This window comes from Theropithecus gelada, chromosome 3, assembly GCF_003255815.1.
Source record: "Theropithecus gelada isolate Dixy chromosome 3, Tgel_1.0, whole genome shotgun sequence".
NCBI lineage: Eukaryota > Metazoa > Chordata > Mammalia > Primates > Cercopithecidae > Theropithecus > Theropithecus gelada.
The window spans coordinates 157,764,710-157,788,274 of record NC_037670.1 but is presented as its reverse complement, the minus strand read 5'-3'; the positions used below and the strand labels follow the sequence as shown (position 1 = coordinate 157,788,274).

Sequence of the window (23,565 nt, the reverse complement as noted above, 5' to 3'; positions counted from 1 at the left end):
CATATGCACATGCGTACATGCATATACACAAGCATGCATGCATGCATGTTATAGTACTTACTGGTGCTATTCCACTAACCACCACAACCATATAACCTCATCTAAAGCAAGCAACTCTGTAAGACAGGTATTTTTTGCAAATCACAAAATGGGGATACAAAGTCAGGTCTGTTCTCCAAAACCCATCAAATATTTACTTTTGGTGTTTTTGTTTGTTTTTTGTGTTTTGTTTTTGTTTTTTTGTTTGTTTGTTTGTTTTGAGATGAAATTTCACTCTGTCAACCAGGCTGGAGTGCAGTGGTGTGATCTCGGCTCACTGCAACCTTCGTCTCCCTGGTTCAAGCAATTCTTGTGCCTCAGACTCCCAAGTAGCTGGGACTACAGGGATGCGCCACCACGCACAGCTAATTTTTGTATTTTTAGTAGAGTCAGCACTTCGCTATGTTGGCCAGGCTGGTCTCAAACTCCTGACCTCAAGCAATCTGCCCACCTCAGCCTCCCAAAGTGCTGGGATTATAGGCATGAGCCACTGAGCCTGGCCAGATATATACTTTGAAACATTCTGTGGCAGGAGAAGGATAAAGGATAGTACTTCACCAAGCATAGTACTTTTGAATCAAGTTTACAAGGAAATTAATTTCTGAAATGTTAAAGTATAACTGAAATCAATGTTATTTAGATATGCAAAAGAACATAGAAATACAGAATATATTTTTTCCAAAAAATTTAAATAAGTTTACAGAGAACTCTATACTAAATGAGTTATTATTTCTGCTTAATTTTATCTTCTTTTAAAAAACTTTTAAGCACTAAGTATAAACAGTAGATATTTCCTTAACAACATATCTACAAGATTATGATTTCTTGTTTGTCACACATGATCCCTTAGTATATGATAGTCACAAAGTCAGAATCTGAATTGAATTTCAGTACTCTCCATATGAAACAAGTACTATGAAATTCAAATCTTATTGTTTTAAAAATTCCTGAGACTGATTTGTCTATTGGAAAATATCATTACACATTAAAGAAGAAAGCATAAGACACAGGAAAGACCGTGGATTTTAGAATCAAATGGACTAGTATTCAACACCAAGACAAGCCACCTGTTCTAAGAGCTTGCTAATTATTCAATCTCTGAGCTCCAGTTCTTCTCACTGCAATATGTGGATACTAATAATTAGCTCATACAGTTGTAGTGATAATTAAGTGAGATAATATACATAAATTGCCTTGAACATTGCTGAGTACTTAGTATGTGTACAATAGCTACATTATTTGATTCAACTTATTTATTCTTTAAATATGTTTAAATATTGACAATCTTTACTACAAATACGTCCATATTTTTCACTCAGTGATAATATGCTTTAAATTTTTCAACAACATCAAAAAACAGACAGCTGAATTATGCCTAGTCAAGCTGTTTTTACCAATCTAAGTTTGTATGGGCTACAGTATCCTTTTTTTTTTCTTTTAGAGATGGAGTCTCGCTCTGTCACCCATGCTGGAGAACAGTGGTGTGATCTCGGCTCACTGCAACCTCCACCTCCTGCATTCAAGCAACTCCCCTGCCTCAGCCTCCAGAATAGCTGGGATTACAGGCATGCACTACCATGTCCAGCTAATTTTTGTATTTTTAGTAGAGATGGGGTTTCACTACCAGTACAGGTTGGTCTCAAACTCCTGACCTCAAGTGATCCTCCTGCCTCAGCCTCCCAAAGTGCTGGGATAACAGGCGTGAGCCACTGCACCTGGCCTCTATGGGCTATAGTATCCTAAATTCAGGAAAATAACATCAACAGAAGATAAGTTACTTACGCTCCGCCTAGAAAATGTACAATAAATAGAGTTATCAAAAATACAAACTACACTCCCACCTACCTTGGTTGGTTCTCCACAGTAAGGCTCTCCCCCCGCTGATAGCCACTGTCCGCCACCTGGGTTGTAGACCTCTTCACAATTTGCTTCAGCTCCTGCTCCAAGCGCTCTATGATTGCCTTAACTGTCTCTGGGATCTTCTTCAGTTTGGCCAGACCCTTAATGAGGATACCCATAAAAAGGGTGCTGTTTTCCTCTGGATCCAATTCTAAATCTTCCTTGATGTCCTGCAGGTTTATCTCCCTCACTGAAAAATTAAATAATAACAATAACAGATACAGAGTCCACTCAAAACCCCCAAAAAAGAGCAGTCTAATAAATGAAATCACTGCCTTGATTACTCTCTTAAGAAATTAAAGAGGATTTTTCAATTAAATTATATTTGCCCAATAACCATCCAAGAGTCACAAAATAACATTTATATTCCTCAAATCATACCCATCAGTTAGTAATAAGAGGCAGATGCAATAAAAATTAGTAAACAAATCACCGTGGGAAGTTTTCCACAGACTACTACTTCTGCCATGAGTCCGCTGGCCCATGACATTTATTAGGCACTCGCTGTTTATAAAATGCCATATGTGGTGCTGCAAGAGAATTTTAAAGAGCTGGATCCTAGACTCAGGTTTGTATTTGTTAGTTAAAAGTGGTAAGTCACTGGAGAAAAAGACATCATAAATACACACAGGGGAAAGGGTGGTAAATAAATTAAAATTGTAATAAATTTTTTAAAAAGATTAAGGAAAAACAGTACATACAAGTGAGACAAGACTTTGAGGAAATAGAGTAACGAAGAGGTATTTCATAAATACAAAAGAACAACCTATTTTTCTTTAAACATAGTCTGCTACAACATCATTATCTATAGGAGACAGATCTTGCTAATAATCCATGAAAGGTTTCTGAGAAGTAATGTTATATGTCAAAAGCCTCTGTAGATCTTTAGAATACAGCATTCATTCAAACAATTTGGCATTGAAATTGAAGAAATAACCAAAACTTTAGTTCTTAACCCCTGTGGCAAGTTATGGAGAGGGGAGAACTGCTGATAGGAGATCTCTGTTATCTACTGAAAGCCATAGGCCTTGCTCTCCAAAGAATGAATATACATATGCAAAACCTCACATAGGAATTCCGGGTTTCCACAACTGCCAAAAAAAACAGGTTACAAATCTCTGACTTAAAAGTAACTGCCTCACTTTACAAATGGCTGGATTAAGATATACAAAAGCAAAAGTGGGTATAAGCCTGAAGATGGAGACTAATAGTCAAAAGTTTGCCCCATCCACCTCTGTCCTCCAACCCTGAAAATAAATGCGAGATTTTAACAATACGCAATATCCTGCAAGAATGAATACATTCTTCCTTAGTAGATTTAAACTCAATTAGACTACAAGTCATTCTAAGTTATTCAGCACTACTGGAATGGTACTGAAATCTACTAGGGAAGAAAGAAAACATCCCAGTAAATGGAATGAGTTCTTGTAACTGCTGCATAAAGTCTGTAAAACCTCTATTTCAGATGATCTGAAATCCACTGTAGGGCATTCTCCTCAGTCCCTATTTTGGGGGTTCCCAACTTATAAAATGTACTTAAGGAGGATTCTGGGAAGGTTGCAGAGTAGGAAGCACCAAGAATCTCCCCACCAACAGGACTGTACTGGCAGAATCTCTCTGATGTAACTATTTTGTAACTCTGGAGTCTATGTAAGGCTTGCAACTTCCAAGGGAAGGCTTAGATGGTAAATTGTGGTTAATTTCGGTCAATTACAGCTCTTACCACAGTAGCTACCCAGCACTGTGGCAGATATCCCTGTACCTATTCCTGGAGTAGCTTGCACACACCTGGTGGAGACACGATGAGCAAAAAGAACCCTGCCCACCAAGTATCAAGAACCTATGCTCCAATCGCTGATTGCTTCCTCTAATCACAGAGGTACAAAGAGGCAGGTGACCATTGCTGTTGCACCTTCTCCAATTTTTCAAGCCTCTCCTACTCTTGCTGAAGTAAATTCCAGGGAATTTAAAGAGCCAACAGCCTTCCCCCACCACCTTTATTTTTCTCTTGCTCCCTTTTTAAACCCAAACATTGGGACTAGGACATTCAAAAACAACTGAATGTATTCAAAAAATTATAAAGTGACCATGCATGCTCATGTAAAGGTGCAGGCTTAGAAAAGCTTAATTTGAGGAGATCTTAAATTAACACCCAGGCTGATCCTTGGGATAGGCACTGGCTACAGTAATTTATAAAACAATAACAACATCAAAACCCAGCAAACCCTGGAAAAGAGGGAGAATCCGATTTGCAGAGTCACCACATCATTAAACTGAAATGCCCAGTTTTCAACAACAACAAAAAAATCACAAAGCATACAAATAGAGAGGAAAATATGGCCCAGTCAAAAGAAAAAAAATAAATCAACAGAACCTGTCCCTGAAAAAGACTTAATGGTAGATACATTAAGAAAAAAACTTTTAAAAAGTTTTTTTTTTAAGTTTTAACTATTTTAAAGATGCTCAAATAACAAAAAATACAGAGAAAATCAAGAAAATGATATATAAACAAACTGGCAATATCAATAAAGAGATATAAAAACTAAAAAAAAAGAATAAGAAATTCTTGAGTTGAAAAGTATACTTGGAATGAAAAATTCACTAGAGGGATTCAAAGGCAGATATGAGCAGAGAGAAGAAAAAAATCAGCAAACGTCAAGATAAGACAATGGAAATTATCATCTGAAGAACAGAATGAAAAAAGATTGAAGAGAAGTGAAGAGAGCCCACAGGATACAATCAAATGCACTAATTCAGACATTGTGAGAGTTTTGAAAGGAGAAGAAAGAGAGAAAAGAGCAGAGAATATTTAAAGAAATAATAGCAGAAAGCATCTCAAATTTGATGAAATACATGAATATAAATACCCAAGAAGTTCAACAAACTCCAAGTGAGAGGAACTCAAAGAGACCCACACCACGACACATTAGAATCAGACTTTCAAAAGACAGAGAGAATCTTGAGAGAAGTTACTCATCACATACAGGATCCCCAATAAGATTATCCACAGATTTCTCATCAGAAACTTCAGGGGCCAGAGGGCAGTGAATTTATTCAAAGTGCCAAAACAAACAAACAAACAAATAAAAAAAACTGTCAACCAAGAATTCTGTATGTCGCAAAACTGTCCTTCAAAAGTGATTGAGAAAAATTAAGACATTGCCAGGTAAACAAAAGCTACAGGATTTCAGTACCATCAGGACTGCCATGCAAGAAATGCTTTAGAAAGTCCTGCATGTTAAAAAGAAAGGACATTAGACAGTAACTAGAAGGCATATGAAGACATAAATATCTCAATAAAGATAAATGTCTAGGCAATTATAAAAATTAGTAGTGTTACAAGACAATTATTTCTAACTGTAACTTTGTTTTCTACATAATTTAAAATATTAAAAGATTTTAAAAATAGTCTAAAAGCTAGTATTACTGTTAACTTCGGTTTGTAAATTCACATTTTGTTTTCTACATCATTTAAGAGGCTACTGCATTTAAAAGAATTATTAGCTTATGTTTTTGAGCACACAATGTATAAAGATATAATTTTGTGACATCAACAACCAAAAGTGTTAGGGACAGATCCATTAAAGGAGTGGACGTTTTGTATTTTATTGAAGTTAAACTGGTATAAATTCAAGTTAGAGAGTTATAACTTTAGAATGTTAAACATAAGTCCTATAGTAAGCACAAAGAAAAATGCTACAGAATGTATACCATCGGGAAATGAGAAAGGAATTTAAACATTTCACTATAAAAAGTCAACTAAACACAAAATAATACAGTAATGTAGAATATGAAGGGCAAAAAAATAATAATGCATATGGAAAAAAATAGCAAAATGTCTGAAATAAGTCACTCCTTATCAGTAATTACTTTAAACGTAAATGGGGTAAACTGTCCAACCAAAAGACAGAGACTAGCAGAAAGAATAAAAATTCATGACCCAATGATATGCTGTCTACAAAGGCACAAATCGATTCAAAGGCACAAATAGACTGAAAGTAAAAGGCTGGAAAAAGATATTCCATGAAAATAGTAGCAAAAAAAGAGCAGGGGTAACTATACTAATATCAGAAAAAAATAGACTTCAAATCAAAAAAGATTACAAGAGACAAAGAAGGACATTCTATATTAATAAAAGGCTCAACACAGTAAGAAGATATAACCATTATAAACATTTATACACCTAATGACAGACTATCAAAATATATGAAGCAAAAACTGACAGAATTGAAGGCAGAAATGCACAGTTCTACAACAGTTGAAGACTTCAATACCCTACTCTTGATAATTGATAGAACAACCAGAGAGAAATAAGGAAATAGAAGACTTAACACAATCAACCAACTAGATCTAACAGACACATATGGAACACTCTACCCCAAAACAGCAACATACACACTCTTCTCAAGTACACATGGGACATTTTCCAGAACAAACCATGTATTAGGCTGCCAATTAAGTCTCAATAGATTTAAGCAGAATGTATCACACAAAGTATCTTCTCTAACTAAATAGGGATACAGTTAGAAATCAATAACAAAGTTAAAAAGGGAAAATTCACAACTTTGTGTCAATTAACACACTCTTTAAAAACCAATGTATCAAAGAAGAAACCTCAAAGGAAATTAGAGAAATACCTAGAGATTAAGGAAAATGAAAACAGAACATATGAAAATACAATTTACAGGATGCAGGAAAAACAGCAAAAAAAGGAGAAATTTATAGTTATAAATGCTTACGGTAAAAAACAAAAAAGATCTCAAAACAACAGCTTAATTTTACAGCTTATGGAATTTGAAAACAAAGAACAAACTAAACCAAAGCTAGCAGAAAACATATAAAGATTAGAGCAGAGATAAAACAGAGAATAGAAAAACAATACCAAAAACTGATGATGAAACCAAAGTTGATTCTTTGAAAACATCATCAAAAATAACTGTTGGGAACAGGCCCCCCAAAATCTGGCCATAAACTGGCCCCAAAACTGGCCATAAACAAAATCTCTGCAGCACTGTAACATGTTCATGATGGTCATAACACCCACGCTGGAAGGTTGTGGGTTTACAGGAATGAGGACAAGGAACACCTGGCCTGCCCAGGGTGGAAAACCATTTAAAGGCGTTCTTAAACCACAAACAATAGCATGAGCGATCTGTGCCTTAAGGACATGCTCCTGCTGCAGATAACTAGCCAGACCCACCCCTTTATTTCAGCCCATCCCTTCGTTTCTCATAAGGGATACTTTTAGTTAATCAAATATCTATAGAAAAAATGCTAATGACTGGCTTGCTATTAATAAATACGTGGGTAAATCTCTGTTCGGGGCTCTCAGTTCCAAAGGCTGTGAGACCCCTGATTTCCCACTTCACATCTCTATATTTCTGTGTGTGTGTCTTTAATTCCTGTAGCACCGCTGGGTTACGGTCTCCCCGACCAAGCTAGTCTCGGCAAATAACAAACCTTTAGCCAGGTGAACTAAGAAAAAAATAGAGAAGACTCAAATGACTAAATTCAGAAATAGAAGTTACATTTCCATTGATTCTAGATAAATAAATTGATAATAACAGAGTACTGTGAATAACTGTACAACACTAAGTTATATAACATAGATGAAACATATAATTTCCTGGAAGCATAAAACCTATCAACACTAAATCACAAAGAAATAGAAAATCCAAATCGATCTATAACTAGTAAGAAGATTAAATAAGTAGTCTAAAATCTCCCAACAAAGAAAAGCTCTAGACCCGATGGCTTCACTAGTCAATTCTACCAAACATTTAAAGAAAACCAAACTTTTCCAAAAAATTCTAGAAGAAGGAAGAAAACTTCCTAAGTTATTCTATGAGGCCAGAATTGCCCTGATATCAAAGCCAGACAAAAGCACTATAAGAAAACTACAGACCAATATCCCTTATGAATACAGATGTAAAAATCCTCAACAAAACACTAACAAACTGAATTCAGCAGCATACTTATAGGACTATACACCATGATCAAGTCAGTTGCGTTTCTATACACTAACAGTGAACAATCTCAAAAGGAAATTATAAAAATAATTCAATTTACATTTAAAAGAATAATCAGGAATTAACGAAAAAGGTGAAAACTTATATAATGAAAGCTACTATATATATATAAGCTATATAACGAAAGCTATAAAACGCTGCTAAATTAATAAATTATAATTAATGAATAGAAATACATCCCATGTCATGGACTGGAAGATTTACTACTGTTAAGATGTCGATATTATTATACCTAAAGCAATCTACAAAGTCAATGCAACCCCCATCAAATTCCCAATGACATTTTTTTGCAGAGAGAGACCATCCTAAAATTCATGTAGAATCTCATGGGATCCAAAATAGCCAATACCATCTTGAAAAAGAAGAACAAATCTAGAAGACTCACACTTCCTAATTTCAAAAGTTACTTCCTAATTTCAAACTTACTTAGAAGCTACAGTAATCAAAACACTGTGGTGCTGGCACACAGACAAATATATAGACCAATGGAATAGAAAAGAGACCCTAGGAAAAAAAACTTCACATACGCAGTCAAATGATTTTTGGCAAGAATGCCAAGACCATTCAATGGGGAAAGGACAACCTTTCAACAAATGCGGTACAGGGAAACAATATCTACATACAAAAAGTGAAGTTGGATCCTTATCTAACACCATATACAAAAGTTAACTCTAAATAGATCAAAGTTCTAAATATAAGACCTAAAACAATAAAACTCTCAGAAGAAAACACAGGGCAAAAGCTTTATGACATTGGATTTGGTAATGATTTCTTGGATAAAACAAAACAAAAACAAAAGCAATAAAAGAAAGAATAATCAAATTGGACTGCATGAAAATTTTAAAGTTTTTGTTCACCAAAAGACAGGAAGAATGGAGTAAAAAAGCAACCAAAAGATTGGACAAAAAATTCAAAATCTCATATTGGATAAGGGATTAATATACAAAATGCATACAGAACTCCTAAATTCAACAAAAAAGTCAACTTGAATATGTACAAGGGACTTGAATAGACATTTTTCCAAAGAAGATATACAAATGGCCAATATGCACTTAAAATGATGCCTAACATCACTAATCATTAGGCAAATGCAAATCAAAGCTAAAATGAGATGCCGCCCTACACTCATTGGGATGGCTACTGTTAATATCACCACCATTTCCCCCCAAAAAAACAGGAAATAGCAAGAGTTGGCAAGGATGTGGAGAAATTGGAACGTTTGTGCACTGTTATTGGGAACGTAAAATGGTACAGTCACTATGAAAACCTGTATTGCAGTTCCTCAAAAAATTAAAAATGAAATTACTATATATCCAGCAATTCTAATTGAGTATATACTTAATTGCAAGCAAGGTCTTGAAGAGATATCAGGGTCTTGAAGACTGCACTCATTTTCATAGCAGCATTATTCACAATCACTAAAATGTGGAAGCAACTCAAGCGTTCATCAACACATGAATGGATAAGCAAAATGTGATATATACATACAATGGAATATTATTCATCTTTAAAAAGGAAGGAAATTTGGATGCATGCTACAACATGGATGAACCTTGAGTATATTATGCTAAATGAAATAACTCAGTCAAAAAAAAGACAAATACTGTATGATTCTACTTATATGCAGTACTTAGATTAGTCAAATTCATAGAAACAGAAAGTAGAATGGTGGTTGCCAAGAGCTGGAAGAAGAGGGGTATGGGGAATTGGTCTTTAATGAGTACAGAGTTTCAGTTTTACAAGATGAAAAGAGTTACGGAAATGGATGCTGGTGATGGTTGCACAACACTATCAGTGTATTTAATACTGTGGACCTGTACATTCCAAAATGGTTAAAATGGTAGGTTTTATGGTATGTGACTTTACCACAATTAAAAAAAAAAGCATTTAAATCTGAATCAAAACCATTTTAATTACATACATGATATAATCACTTACACAAGTTTTATTCTTATAAGTCCTCTAATTATCCATGATGCAAATCTTACTAGACTCATTAGATCCCTGAAATCTATGAGGAGAGAGAGGTATAATGACCAGATTCATGTGGTTTTACTTGCAATGTGGAGGGCATTTGATGATATGGGATTTAACAAATAAACTTTTTGAATATTAGTAAAACTTGGAATAAAACCAAGAAGTCTTAAGCTTATAAAGATGACAACGCAACGCTGAAGGCAGATCAAAAAAAAAAAAGACATTAATATTTCCAAATCTGAAATTTCATTTACTGGTTTTATTTTACATATGAAGAAGCTAGATGAGAAGTACTCCATCCAGCAAAACCAACACCACAGCAAGGAGAGAAAAGTATTTAGCAGTCAACGAGCCAACTAAATTCAGCATGTTTGGGGATTGGGGGTAGAAACATGCAAAACTGTAAGCAGAGCTTCAAGAAGGACAAAAAAGTAATAGGAATTTAGGTGAGACAAAATGCTCTTCACAAAAGAGCACATGAGTCACAAACAGACACATACAAAGTGCCCCCTGAACACTGCAGCTACCTTCCACGAAGGTGATTAGTGATGAGGTAAATGCAGTTTAAATCAATAAGGCCTGAGATTATGTCACATGTAGCCTCTTACATACACACTAATATGATAGATAGCCCATTAAAAAACAGCAAATAAGCAAGGTATGAGTAATAAAATGACACAGCCCCAAATGGCACTTGTTTAGAATCTTATTTTCCTGTTTGTTTCCTGAAATCTCCTAGAGCATAAACACTGAACAGATCCAATATTAATTAATTTATATTATCTATTTCACTTACATCAGCTGAAAATTAAAAGGCAATTTAAAAGGATAATATAATCAACCATGACTAGTCTAATATCACAAAACCCTGTGAGGTCAGGTAGAATTATTGGTGCTTTATGAAAAAAGCCCTGTACAAAAATAAGTTAACAGGAATTCAGTAAAGTCTCACACCAGAATTATAACAAAATATACATATTTCCAAACGACTAAACTCCTAGTCATTCCCTAGTATCTATATTGCTATGATATGTACTCAGCGTGTAGGTTTTAGAACACTTTAAAATTAGAAATACTTTACTTCCTTTCCCAAATCTCTTACCCTTGATTATTCTGCTCTGAGGGTCTTAAAGAGTGAAGATTTCTCAAACCTAGTTTTGAAGACTTTCACAGACTGATAAGATAATGCTAAATATTAAAAGATTTGAATGCCCTTTAACCAATTATTTCTACTAAAATTCTCTTGGTCCCAAGTGCTTGTGATCACAGCCCCCTACACACACACATACACACATTATATATAGAGATATGGATATATTGGTATATATGTCTAAATGGCTATAAATCATCTCTGTGATTGAAGCTAAGAATGGAATCATGAAAGGAGGGCTTAGCTAAAACTCTCTGGGACTCATGAAAGGATTGACTACATAATATCTATGGTCCTTTCATTCTCTACAATTCCATGATTCCACTAAGTACAGTTTACAGGCTGGGCATGGTGGTTCACGCCTGTAATCCCAATACTTTGGGAGGCCAAGGCAGGCGGATCACAAGTTCAAGAGATTGAGACAATCCTGGTCAATATGGTGAAACCCTGTCTCTACTAAAAGTACAAAAAGTATCTGGGTGTGGTGGCGCACACCTGTAATCCCAGTTACTCAGGAGACTGAGGCAGGAGAATTGCTCGAACCCAGGAGACAGAAGTTGCAGTGAGCCGAGATCGCACCACTGCACTCTAGCCTGGGCAAGAGAGCAAGACTGTGTCTCAAAAAAAAGTAGAGTTTACATTTATATATCCTTGGTTACATAGCCTACAGCTACTTACATGTATACCTATATTATAGATGGCTCATTTAAAAAATAACATAAAAAAGCTAAATAGACTATACAGTTAAATATTTTATTTAAAAAACTACTTCATGTCCTAGCAAGTACAGAAAGCAATCTAGACCACCAGTTCATCACAACTGCTTCCTTTGCTCAGTATATTTGATGGGACAAGATCAGTAACATATGCCATACCATACATATACATCACCAAACCCCAGAAGGTAAGGGCCCTGGTGATATACTTCAACTTTTTACTTAATAAACTAAATTATTTCATTTATATTTGTACATGTTAACTAAGATATAGGACAATAATAGTGTTTACTATAGAAACTCTTGGTAGATGTCATTCCTTATACTATACATGATACACAAATTACACAAAAATCACATATATTATTTCAATCCACATAACTTAAATCACATGTATTCAAGAATATTATCCCTCTATCACATGAGAATTGTCTGCCACTATTGAATAGAATTCAATATAAAAAGAAGTGTTCAAAAACATTACCCAGTCTAATTAGACCACTAGAGTATCAAAAAAGTTACTTATCTATAAGCCCTACAGAAAGTTACCATTTAAAAATAATGTGAGTGCTTCTGATCAAAATGGCACTATAAATTCACACTTAACATATCCAATATTCTCAAAATATAATTAAATGTAAAAATATAAATTAAGAAATTAAAAAGAAATCATCTGACTCAAGATTGAGAGTAACATCTCTGTGGACAAGCAATGCAAACATGGAGAGGAGCTGGAGTACAGTTCCAACGAGCGCTGGGGTGGAGAAGTAGACATAAGCAGACCGGATTTGGCCCATGCAGGGTAATACAGAATGCGCTCCACAGGCCAGGTGAGCCAATCAAACCAATCCTCCATCAAAAGCAGCAAGCACAGGACCAAATCAAGGGCCTACCTAGGTTGGAAGGCTGTTGCCCTTGCCAAATCTGTATCCTTAGCCTCCACTCATGTCTTATCTCTGTGTGGAAACTGGACAACTACACATCTTAAATAGCATTCCCTTCACCAGTGAAAAATTACTTCTTACATCTTTTATTCTAATTAATGCACCCACTGGTGCAGGTTGAGAGCAATATCTGAGGCACTGGCTGCCTCTGGAGTACTGAATTTTGATTAGGGTCTTTCAAATGTTAACTAACTACCCCTGGAGTGTAGATTCATGATTAAGGTACTTCAAAAATGTTAACTAAGCACCCCTAAGGTGCAGATTAAATTACTTTAAAGAAAACTACAGACAATATAACACCCACTCCAGAAAGGAGGCGGCCAAAAGTTGTTGCCAACTGCTACTTGGGGCTATCCTTTCCATTAAGTGCGGAGTTTGCACAGGGAGGGCAGTGAGTTTTAAAAGCCAGGTGAGTGTGCACGGGTCCTCCCGTAAGTGAAAGTGAGCCAAGAGGGAAATGATAGTAGGTCTGCTTTAAGGGGAGATAGAGTAGAAAGCTCTATTAGGAAAATAAATAAATAAAATAAACAAAATTGACATCTGTTGAATCATTTTTCTCAAGAGACAGCACTTATTGTACATGATCTCATTTACAGGAAAGAAAATGTACCTTAGAAGGTCAAGGAGTAGCAGCCAGTGGAGAAGAGGCAGGAATACAAGATAACAGGAGGGATAAGGAACAGATGAATAAATTGACAGTTTATAATCACTAAAATGTTTTAGGTTGCAGTATTTCGTTAATGCACGGGTTTTCTAACTTCAGTTACTCAGAGAGATGGCAAGATGCAGAAAAAGAACAAGAGCTTGGCATCATACAATTTCAGAGTTGATTAGAATCTCTATCATTTCTAGTTGTGTGATCTCCCTTGAGTCATTTAATCTTGCTGGACCTTGATTTCTTCATCTGTGAAATGGAGATAATATGTGTAGCTCAGAGGCGTGCAAATTTAATGAGATAATGTGATGAAATGTAATATCAAAACTCAAAATTAAGAAAAATAGTTAAAAACGCACTTTTAAAACGTTTGGCTTTGGAAACTCCCAGGCTGACAATGGTGGTTGCTTATATCTCCATATTTCAATCTTTCCTCCAGAAGCAACAGAGAACAAGAAAAAGAAGAAGCAAAGCTACACAAAAACCATGTCCTCAGGATCACTAGAAAACAGAAACTGGCCAAAATCCAAAACAACTGTAAATAAAAATAAGAAAAAAAAACACCTAATCCCAGCAAGTGATCTCTCATGCTCCTCCTCTGCCCCTGATCTGCCAGAAGGCTTTATTGCAAACGAAGGTAGAATGTGAAAAACTGTAACAAAGAGAGAAGGGAATTACTGATGAACTTAAGGTTGATCTAAAACCATCAGAGGAAAGACAAAGTCAACCCTAAGTTTCAAAATACTTAAAAGATATCCAGACAGATAATAGAGCTGACTACAGGGATGGGATGTAAAAGCAGACACAATCTTAAGGATCAGTTTTTGAAACACGTACCTCCTGGGAAACAAATAAGAAAAAAATAAGTAGAGAGAAATGCACTTTGGCTATTGGATGGCTAAAAGAGAAACAGGAAAAAAGGGGAAATTTTGGAATCCTACCGATGACAAGAGAGCTAAAATTCAGAGACCATACAACCTTCCGCTGCCACCAAAACAAACAAAAAATCTGGACTTTGCTATAGTGACAGAAGAGGGAGCCAATGAGCTAAAAATCCTATAAAACACCCCAATATCATAAAAATGAACAGAAAAAAATGATGAACAGACTCACACTGAAGTATTATTTTAAAAAGACAGAATATCCAACACACAGCAATAGGGGTAAATTCCCTTCAACAAAACAACCATGAACCACAAGAAAACTAGAAGGCAACATTCCAGAAGGAACCAATATACTCAAACAAGAATTTGGGATGGGAAAAGCCAGAAATTCAAAAACTAAGAAAAGATATGGACAAAAAACAGGAAAGTGTGAAAAGAAAATGATGACCCTCAGAAAAGAAATGGAAGAAAAAGACAAAATTAGGCCGGGTGCTCTGACTCACGCCTGTAATCCCAGTATATTAGGAGGTCAAAATAGGAGAACTTCTTGAAGCCAGGAGTTTGAGACCATCCTGGGCAACATAGTGAGACCCCATCTCTACAAAAAAACAAAAATAAAAAAGTTGGCCAAATGTGGTTGCTCACGTCTGTAGTGCTATTTGGGAGGCTAAGGCAGAAGGATCCCTTTGAGCCTAGGTTCAAGGCTGTAGAGAGGTATGATTGCACCACTGCTCTCCAGCCTGGGTAACCGAGCAAGACCCTGTCTCAAAAAAAAAAAAAAAAAACTCAAAGATAAATAATAAATTATTAAATGTCCAAGAGAGGGGCTCAAATGAATAATTCATAGGAAACACTGAGGAAATACAAGACACCAAAACAGAGAACAAAGTACAGATAAAGAAATAGGCAGGATGAGGGATATGAAAAGCCACCTTGAGCTAGAAATTCCAAAACTAAGAAAAGACATGGACAAAAAACATGAACGAGTGAGAAGGAAGTGATGAAACTCAGAAAAAAACAACGGAAGGAAAAGACAAGATTAAGTCCAGTGCCTGGCTCATGTCTATAATCCCATCACATTGGGAGGCCAAGGTGGGAGGATCACTTGAGCCCAAGAGCTCGAGTTCAGCATAGGCAACATAGGGAGACCCCTTTTCTACAAAAAATACAAAAATTAGCCAAGTGTGGTGGTGGTAACTGGAGCAAGCGCTGGCTGAGAGACCAGCTGAGAGACCTGAAGACAGATCACATCACAGGACTCTTTGAAGACACCCCCAAGTACCAGCCCATAGCCTGGTAGCTCTGCTGGGTGGCTAGACCCAGAAGAGCAATAACAATCACAGCAGTCCAGCAGTCAGGAAGCCCCAACCACAGGGGAATGCAGAGAGCACCACATCAACAGATCATGCTGTGGGACAAAAAAATCTAAACAGCAGTCCTTGAGTCCCAGATCCTTTCTCTGACATAGTCTATCCAAATGAGAAGAAACCAGAAAAACAATTCTGGTAATATGACAAAACAAGGTTCTGTAACACCCCCAAAAGATCACAGTAGCTCACTAGTGATGGATCCAAACCAAGCAGAAATCACTGAATTGACAGAAAAAGAATTCAGAAGGTCAATTATTAAGCTACTCAAGGAGGCACCAGAGAAAGGTGAAAAACAAATTTAAAAATTAATGCAAGCTATGGATGTAACAATCTTGAGAGAAATAGATATCATAAATAAAAAACAATCACAACCTCTGGAAATAAAAGACACACTCAGAGATATGCAAAATACACTGGAAAGTTTCAACAATAGAATTAAACAAGTAGAAGAAAGAACTTCAGAGCTCAAAGACAAGGCTTTCGAATTAACCCAATCTGACAGAGACAAAGAATCAAAAAAAAAAAAAATGAACAAAGCTTCCAAGAAATCTGGAATTATGTTAAACAACCAAACCTAAAATTAATTGGTGTTCCTGAGGAAGAAGAGAAATCTAAAAGTTTGGAAAACTTACTTGAGGGAATAATCAAGGAAAACTTCCCTAGCCTAGCTAGAGATCTAGACATCCAAATATAAGAAACTCAAAGAACACACGGTAAATTCATAGCAAAGAGATCACCACTCAGGCACATAGTCATTAGGTTATCTAAAGTCAAGACGAAGGAAAGAATCTTAACAGCTGTGAGGCAAAAGCATCAGGTAACCTATCAGATTAACAGGAGATTTCTCAGCAGAAACCTACAAGCTGGAAGGGATTGAGGTCCTATATTTAGCCTCCTTAAACAAAACAATTATCAGCCAAGAATTTCATATCCAGCAAAACTAAGCTTCATAAATGAAGGAAAGATACAGTCTTTTTAAGACAAACAAATGCTAAGAGAATTCGCCACTACTAAGCCACCACAAGAACTGCTAAAAGGAGCTCTAAATCTGGAAGCAAATACTGAAAATACAACAAAACAAAACCTTCTTAAATCATAAATTTCACAGGACCTATAAAACAATAACACAATGAAAAAAAAACACAAGGTATTCAGGCAACAAATAGCATGATGAATAGAACAGTACCTCACATCTCAATACTAATGTTGAATGTAAATTGCCTAAATGCTCCACGTAAAAGATACAGAATGGCAGAATGGATAAGAACTCACCAACCAAGTATCTGCCATCTTCAAGAGACTCACCTGACACATAAGAACTCACATAAATCTAACGTAAAAGGGTAGAAAAAGATATTCCATGCACATGGACAGGAAATGTGAGCAAGAATAGCTATTTTTATATCAGACAAAACAAACTTTAAAGCAACAGCAGCTAAAACAGACAACGAGGGACATTAGATAATGATAAAAGGACTAATCCAACAGGAAAATACCACAATCCTAAATCATATGTACCTAACACTGGAGCTCCCAAATTTATAAAATATTTACTACTAGACTTAAGAAATGAGATAGACAGCAACATGATAGTAGTGGTGGACTTCAATACTCCACTGACAGCACTAAACAGGTCATCAAGACAAAAAGTCAACAAAGAATCAATGGACTTAACCATACCATAGAACAAATGGACAAACAGATATTTACGTTCTCATTCTATCCAACAACTGCAGAATATACATTCTATTCAGTGGCACATGGAACATTCTCCAAGACAGACCTTATGATAGGCCACAGAGCAAGTCTCAACAAGTTTAAGAAAATCAAAATTATAACAAGTACTCTCAGATCACAGTGCAATAAAATTGGAAATCAACTCCAAAAGGAACCCTCAAAACAATACAAATACAGAGAAATTAAATAACCTGCTCCTGAATGGTCTTTGCATCAACAAGGAAATCAAGACGGAAATCTGAAAGTTCTTTGAACTAAACAGTAACAGTGACACAACCTATCAAAACTTCTGGGATATAGCAAAAGTGGTGCTAAGAGCAAAGTTCATAGCATTGAACACCTACATCAAAAAGTCTGAAAGAGCACAATCTAAGGTCACACCTTAAGGAACCAGAGAATCAAGAACAAACCCAACCCAAACCCAGCTGCAGAAAAGAACCAAGATCAGCACAGAACTAAATGAAATTGAAACAAACAACACAAAAAATAAATAAACAAAATACAAAAAAAAAAGCTGGTTCCTTGAAAAGATAAATAAAATTGATAGAACATTAGCAAGATTAATCAAGAAAAGAAGAAGATCGAAATAAGCTGAATTAGACATGAAATGGGAGATATTACAACCATTACCAAAGAAATACAAAAGATCTTTCAAGGCTATGAACACCTTTATGAGCAGTAACTAGAAAACCTAGAGAAGATGGAAAAGTTCCTGGAAATATACAACCCTCCTAGATTAAACCAGGAAGAAATGAAAACTCTAAACAAACCAATAACAAGCAGCGAGACTGAAATGGTAATTAAAAAACTGCCAACAAAAAAAAAGTCCAGGACCAGACAGATTCACAGCAAATTCTATCAGACATTCAAAGAAGAATTGGTATCAATCCTATAGACATTATTCCACAAGACAGAAAAAGAGGGAATCTTCCTTAAATCATTCTATGAAGCCAGTATCACAAACCAGGAAAGGGCATAACAGAAAAAGAAGTACATACCAATACCCCCAATGAACATAGACACAAAAATCCTCAAAAGAAAAAAAAAAAAATACTAGCTAACTGAATTCCAACAGCATATCAAAGAGATAATCCACCGTGATCAAGTGGGCTTCACAGAAGGGATGCGGGGATAGTTTAACATCCAGAAGGCAATAAATTGTGATACACATGAACCGAATTAAAAACAAAAATCACAGGATCATCTCAATAGATGCAGAAAAAAACATTTGACAAAATCCAGCATCACTTTATGATTAAAACTCTCTGCAAAATCGGCATAGAAAGGAAATACCTTAACGTAATAAAAGCCATCTATGACAAACCCACAGCCAACATAATTCTGAATGGGAAAAAGTTGAAAGCACTCCCTCTGAGAACCAGAACAAGACAAGGACACCCAGTTTCAGCTTTTCAGTTCAACATACTACTGGAAGTCCTAGCCAGAGCAATTAGACAAGAAAAAGAAATAAAGGGCATCCAAATTAGTAAAGAGGAAATCAAACTGTCCCTGTTCACTGATGATATGATGATCATATACCTAGAAAACCCCAAAGATTGATCCAAAAAGCTCCTAGACCTCGTGGATCACGAGGTCAGGAGCTCGAGACAACCGTAGCCAACATAGTGAAACTGTCTCTACTAAAGAATACAAAAATTAGCTAGGCATGGTGGCATGCACCTGTAGTCCCAGCTACTCTGGAGGCTGAGGCAGGAGAATCGCTTGAACCCGGGAGGCAGAGGTTGGAGTGAGCCGAGATCGTGCCACTGCACTCCAGCCTGGCAACAGAGCAAGACTCCATCTCTAAATTAATTAATTAATTAATTAAAGCAGAAAGATTGAAAAAAAATACATAATTCACCAAAATATATAAAAATAAACCTTAAACATATCAGAAATTGTTCAAATGTTATACATAATTATAGAAATGAAAATTAAACAACACTGTGATAACATTATTTACTTCTCAGATTGGCAAAAATTGTAAAATGAAAACACATTCTTTTGGGAAGGCTGTGCGGAAACAGGTACTGTGACGCACAGGTGGTGGGAATGCAGACTGGTACTACTCTCTTTGGGGAAGAATTTGGCAAGACCTAATAAAACTATACATAAGCATAGATGCTGACCTTATACCATATACAAAAAGTAACCCAAAGTGGATCAAAGACCTAAACATGACCTAAAACTATAAAACTCTCAGAAGAAAACACAGGGGGTAGGCCTCATAACATCGGATTTGGCAAGGATTTCCAAGATATGACATAAAAAGCACAGACAACAAAAGTAAAACTAGACTACATCAAAATTTAAAACTTCTGTGCATCAATGTACATAGTCAACAGAGCAAAAAGGCAACCTATGAAATGGAAGAAAATATTTGAAAATCACACATCTGAAAACATGTTAATGTACAGAATATATAAAGAGCCTCTGCCACTCCATGGAAACAAAAACAAATAATCCAATTTTAAAATGGGCAAAGGACTTGAGTAGGTATTTCTCCAAAGATGACCTACAAATGAGCAACAAGCACGTGAAAAAATGTCCAGCATCAGTATCATTACAGAAATGCAAATCAAAACAATAATCAGATATATCCTCATACCCATTAGGATGGCTACTATCAAAAGAAAAAAATACAGAAAATGGCAAGCGTTGACAAGGATACAGAGAAGTAGAACCTTTGTACACTGTTGTTGAGAATATAAAACGGTATACCTGCTGTGAAAACAGCATGGCAGATGCCCAGAAAATTAAATATAGAATTACCATATGATCTAGCAATTCAATTCTAGGTATATATTCAGAAGAATTGAAAGTAGGATCTCAAGGAAATATTGGCACACTCGTGTTCACAGCACCACTATCACAATAGCCAAATGTTCATTGACACACAAATGGATAAACAAAATATAGTATATATACAATGGAGTATTATTCAGCCTTGAAAAGGAAGGAAATTCTGATATAGGGTACAACATGGATGAATGCTAAAAATATTACGCTAAGTGAAATAACTAGTTACAAAAGACAAATACTACATGATTCCACTTATATGAGGTATCCACAGTAGTCGGATTCATAGAAACAGAAAGTAGAATGGTGGCCACCAGGGGTTGGTGGGGGTGGACAAAGAGGAGTTGTTTAATGGGCACACAGTTCCAGCTTTGCAAGATGAGACAGTTCTGGAGACTGGCTGCGCAACAATGTGAATATACTTAACACCACTGAACTGTCTACTTTGAAATGGTTGACAGTAAATTTCATGAGTTTTTTAAAACATTTAAAAAAAAATTTAAGCTATAAAAAGATTCCATACATATGGGCTTACCTTCTGATTGAGCTATCCCTCTTCTAGAAATTTAATGATACACCTCCAACAACATGAAAACACACATGCATGTTATTTATTCCACCACTGCTTGATGGCAAAATACTGAAAACAATCTAAATACTCATACAAAAGAGAGTGGTTACAATAGCAAAGACATGAAATCAACCTAAATGCCCAACAATGACAGACTGGATAGAGAAAATGTAGTACATATACAACATGGAATATTACATCACCGAAAAAGAACGAGATCATGTCTTTTTGCAGGGACATGGATGAAGCTGGAGGCCATTATATGTAGCAAACTAACGCAGGAACAGAAAAACAAATCTCACTTAATGAGCAGGAGCTAAATGATGAGAACACAGGGACATATAGAGGGGAACAATGCACACTGGGGCCCATTGAGAGTAGAGAGTGGAGGGTGGTAGGAGGGAAAGAATCAGAAAAAATAACTAGTGGGTACTAGACTTAATAACTGAGTGATGAAATAATCTATACAACAAACCTCCATGACACACATTTACCTACATAACAAACCTGCACATGTACCCCTGAACTTAAAGTACAAAAAAGAGCAACAACAGAGAGTGGTTGACCTATGATAAATCAACCCAACAGAGTACTATGCAGATATAAAAAGAACACTAAAGAGTGAGCAGAACCTCTATAAACTAATACAGAATGATTTCCAGGATATATTGTAGAGTGAAACAGCAAAGTATAAAGGAGTATCTATAGTATCCTTACCCTTCATGGAAGAGAGAAAGGATTTAAGAAAAGATTAACTCCTTGCTTTTGCAAAAAGAAATACAGGAAGAATAAAGCAGAAATTAATGTGATTGATGACCTATACAGATAGATGGAAAAAACAGGTAGGAGACTGGGAATAGGATAAAAGATAAGGATGGAAAAGTGACACTTGCCTGAGTGCTTTGTATTACAGTTCTAATGCTTACAACATGGTAATGCTTCCAATGTACCCCCACAATAAATAATTAAAACCAACTGAGATCTAGGAGAACCCAAATGAAATAAAAAAAGTTACAAATGAACCTAAATGCATTGCAAATAAATAATATAACCATAAGTCAGTGGGTTGGGTTCGAAAAGAACTAACCTAAGTAACTGGACTTTGGCCATTTTGACTAAATATTATAAGCCTTCTAATATGCAAATTGAACTGCATACAAACATTGTACTCAAGTTAATAGATTTGTTTTTCACATCCGTGAATTGTTTTTCATTGGTTAGCAATTGTAAAATTATTTTATGTATATACTAGGATTATACAAATGAGTTGCTTGTCACAAGAAACAGGTGTCTCAGTATTGAAAAGAGCTAGAAATAAGGAAAGGAAGAAGGCTCAGTTGAACTGCAGTGGTTGACATGGAATTGGAGTTGAACTCATGTTTTACTTATATATACACATGGCTAGAAATAAACAGATACAGAAATAAATAGATACAGATCTATATAGAAATACATACAGAAATAGATACATACAGATGTATATGTATATGTTTCTGTCTATACATGTGTATGGTGTACACACATATACACATGTAATATACATAAGCAAGCACCTACATTATCTCCTAGCTCTATCAACTAGGAGGGACTACAGCAACATTACACCAACAGCAATGTATTCAACTAGAATACAAATCTAGGTTTCAAAATATCATTCTCCAATTAAAAAAACAAAAACAAAAACAAAAAAAAAACAGATCTCCTTAGAGAAATGGTTAATTCCAAGACAAAGGGAGGGGAAGTACAAGGTGAGTCTGAAATGTCTCGTGGTACCAGAATGTAAGGAAGTTTTCAAAAATGGATAGGGACATGTTGGAACAACCTAGGAACCAACCTGAAGGAGCTACCAGTGGCCAAATTTGGGACAATTTGAGCAACAATATAAATAATGACAGCACTTGATTACAAGTCATAGAACAAAGTAAATATCCATAAATTTTTACTGATTTAAACAATGAATATGGAAATACATGAAGACACAGCTCTTCATCACAGTAGAATTCTATTAGTACATGAAAAAAGAATGACAGAAAAAGAAAATCATCATTTGACCAACACCTGATAATTGCTATAGGCAAGAATAATAATCATACCTTGGAATGTGTACTGCATTTGAAATATTAAAGAAAAATAGATATTTGATAACTTTAAAATATCTCTGTAGCACAGTAGGTGCCAAAAATTAAGGTTAAAATCTAAAAGAACAAAAATATAATCTATAGCTTCCCACCCAGAAGGGTAAATAACCAGTCAAAAATGAAAAGGAAATATGATACTTGATGACATTTTAGAACCATTTCCATTAAGGCCAAGACTCACCCTATTGCCTCCCAGCTATGCAAAAATTACATGTTTCCCAGCTATGCAAAAATTAAAAACAAATAAACAAAAAGGGGAATCTTTAAGAAAAGGAGACAGCACTGCCCTTACCTGTAGACACTTACTGTTTACATACAAAATCCAGGAAAATATACAAAATATATTTTTTAAATATTCTATTAGAATTTTGAAAATAATTCAACAAAATTGGTAGATACAAGACCTCAGCTCACTGAACCTCCACCTCCCAGGTTCAAGCAATTCTCCTGCCTCAGCCTCCCAAGTAGCTGGGATTACAGGCACTCACCACCATGCCCAGCTAATTTTTGTATTTTGGTCATCATGTTGCCCAGGATGGTCTCGATCTCCTGACCTCGTGATCTGCCCGCCTCGGCCTCTCAAAGGGCTGGGATTACAGGTGTGAGCCACTGCGCCCGGCATCCAAATTCTTAAGATATATATTAAGTTTCAGAACA

At 35.8% G+C, this 23,565-nt stretch overlaps 1 protein-coding gene across 4 annotated transcripts in view; it reads right to left on the bottom strand.

Annotated features, from left to right (window-relative positions):
• EXOC4 (exocyst complex component 4) overlaps window positions 1–23,565 on the bottom strand; it is an 845,850-nt gene that overhangs the window by 735,614 nt on the left and 86,671 nt on the right. For all 4 annotated transcript variants that reach the window (XR_003118525.1, XM_025378967.1, XM_025378969.1 and 1 more), the window contains one exon: window positions 1,885–2,128. Coding sequence is in view for 3 of the 4 variants with exons in the window: in XM_025378967.1 (XP_025234752.1) it covers window positions 1,885–2,128 (244 nt within the window). In the remaining variant the exon portion in view is untranslated. The remainder of the gene's footprint in view (window positions 1–1,884; window positions 2,129–23,565) is intronic.